Here is a 2,118-nt window from a genome sequence, read left to right as displayed (position 1 = left end):
CTTTTTCTTTTTCTTTTTCTTTTTTCCTTTCTCCTTCTCTTTCTCCTTCTCTTTCTCCTCCTTCTCCTTATCTCTCTCTCTCTCTCTCTCTCTTTCTCTTTCTCTTTCTCTTTCTCTTTCTCTTTCTCTTTCTTTTTTTTCTAGATTCTCTTTTCATCTTTTCTAGATTGCCCTAAACAGCTCCTCTGCTTCCCCAGCCTGACCGGGACCGTTCCACTGAGGGTGCGGAGCCCAGTTTCCCCCCAGATACCTCTTGAAAAGAGGGCCTGTCTTCCAGATGTTGGTGTTGCCCACACAGCCACGTGGTGGGTCTGTGATATTCTCCTTCTCAAACAAGTCATGCACGGCCTGGGCCACCACAGCAACAGCATCACTGATGTGGGCTGACTCGTTCTTCCCATTGATGAGCTGCAAACCAATCACGCCTGCCACGAGCAGAGAGGAAGGGAGAGGTCAACCTCACTGGGCGCCATGGGACCAGGGCCTGACAGGGCTCAGGAAAACGTGTGGAGTTGGGACTTGGGACTCCTGCACAGCCACAGCTGGGGAGTTGTGTGGGACTCGGGCAGGAACATATTGGTCAAGCAGTTGCAGCAGATGCAAGGCTAACATTGTCCTGCCTGCCAGAGGTGGAGGGAGACTGCAGACTGCAGCACAGAGCATTGACACTCTAGCCACCTGGCAGCACCCTAGCCATTTCTCCGGGTGCTGGACAGCCTGCAAAGCCCTGGCAAGTTGAAGTTGGGGCCTGACTGCCTGACAAAGACTGCCAGATGCTCCTGCTAGCCCATGGGAGCAGAGAGCAAAGGCTGCTGCTCATCTGGGTCCATCCACTTGCCCAGGTCCGTTACAGCATTTCGTTTTCCAGCCCAAGTGAGTTGCAGGAGGCACAGCTGTGGGAAATCATCTCCTCACCTCTCTCAGCCACCCTTGCATCCATAGAGGGTTAGACACATCCCAGAAGATGGGGCTATGTCTGGGCCTTCTGCCCAACCTCATGCAGGGTCCTGCCTGCCCTGCCAGCATAGAGATCAAGCTCTACTGCAAGGAGCAAACGATGGCCGGCTGTGCCACAGGTCCAGGCTCTGAGCAGGGTCCCCTCCTAGCCCAGCCCACAGCAGGGCTGGTGTCCCCGGCAGGCGCCTACCATCCGGGGCATAGCGCAGCGCGTTGCCTGATATCTCCCGTTCCCCCACCAGCCACACGTAGCCGGAGCCCGTCATGTTGAGCATGGCTGCTGATCTGTACACCGTGGCCGCATCGTCCTCACTGCAACGAGAAGAAGGGAACAGTAATGTGGCTCCAGGTGAGAGCTGGCCTCTTGGTGTAAGACCCCAGGGAGGCAGCAGGACCCTAGACACCACCTCCCTAGGGATGCCCTCCTCAGACCCACTCTGATAGCCTTTCCTCCTGGTCAACAGCTCAATCTTTGATGCAACAGAAACTTTCATCTATATTTAATCCCAGCGTACCCAGTGGTTCTGAACATTGACAGCTTTGGGCCATTCCTTATGAGTATTGGCATGGGGGCAATAAGAGCCCCCCGCTTCACAGGACCTTGGGGTATGTCATTAGAGCATGCTGCAACCACAAGTGGTAGCGCTTTGCAGAACGATTGACCTCTGTCATGCCCACGCTTGCAAGTTCCTTAACAAGCAGGACTCACAGCACAGTTCCCTGCTTGGGACATGAGCTTTAGGTGGATTTTCTCCCATGTTCCTGGATTGTTCCCCAAATCTGCACTGACTCTAGTGCTGGGCAGCATTCCAAAGGGGAAAATGAGGAAATCAGACCAAGGGGGCAAGGACTGGCTCCCTAGGCCTTACCTGGCAGAAAGGATGATGACTCGAGCCTCCAGCTCCTTAGCTTCAAGCAGCAGGGATGTCACATTTTTGGTTCCAGGGTCAAACTGAAGAACTTTCTCAGCCTGTGATTAGTGTGAGCAAAGCTGGTTAGTGCAGTAATCTAAGGACTGCTTGTGAGAGCCATGCTATCTAGAAAAGGGTCAAGAAAATTCATTAAACTGCACAAGTCTGATAAATTAGGTTGGTTATAGCTAGGTTTTCCTTTTTTTTTTTTCCCTTTTCTTTCTTTGCTTTCTTTCCTTCCTTCCTTTCT

General features: G+C 52.7%; 1 protein-coding gene across 15 annotated transcripts in view; it reads right to left on the bottom strand.

Moving 5' to 3' along the window:
* The window catches only part of GRIN1 (glutamate ionotropic receptor NMDA type subunit 1), a 39,322-nt gene that overhangs the window by 22,724 nt on the left and 14,480 nt on the right, over window positions 1-2,118 (bottom strand). For all 15 annotated transcript variants that reach the window (XM_026049216.1, XM_026049220.1, XM_026049222.1 and 12 more), the window contains 3 exons: window positions 1,827-1,927; window positions 1,148-1,269; window positions 251-425 (listed from right to left, as the gene is read on the bottom strand). In XM_026049216.1, coding sequence (XP_025905001.1) covers window positions 251-425; window positions 1,148-1,269; window positions 1,827-1,927 — 398 coding nt within the window. The remainder of the gene's footprint in view (window positions 1-250; window positions 426-1,147; window positions 1,270-1,826; window positions 1,928-2,118) is intronic.

Source organism: Nothoprocta perdicaria, unplaced genomic scaffold (genome assembly GCF_003342845.1).
Source record: "Nothoprocta perdicaria isolate Ctin4 unplaced genomic scaffold, notPer1 scaffold_6, whole genome shotgun sequence".
In the NCBI taxonomy this organism is placed as follows: domain Eukaryota; kingdom Metazoa; phylum Chordata; class Aves; order Tinamiformes; family Tinamidae; genus Nothoprocta; species Nothoprocta perdicaria.
Note: the sequence above shows the minus strand (reverse complement) of the source record. Positions and strands in the feature narration are given on the sequence as shown.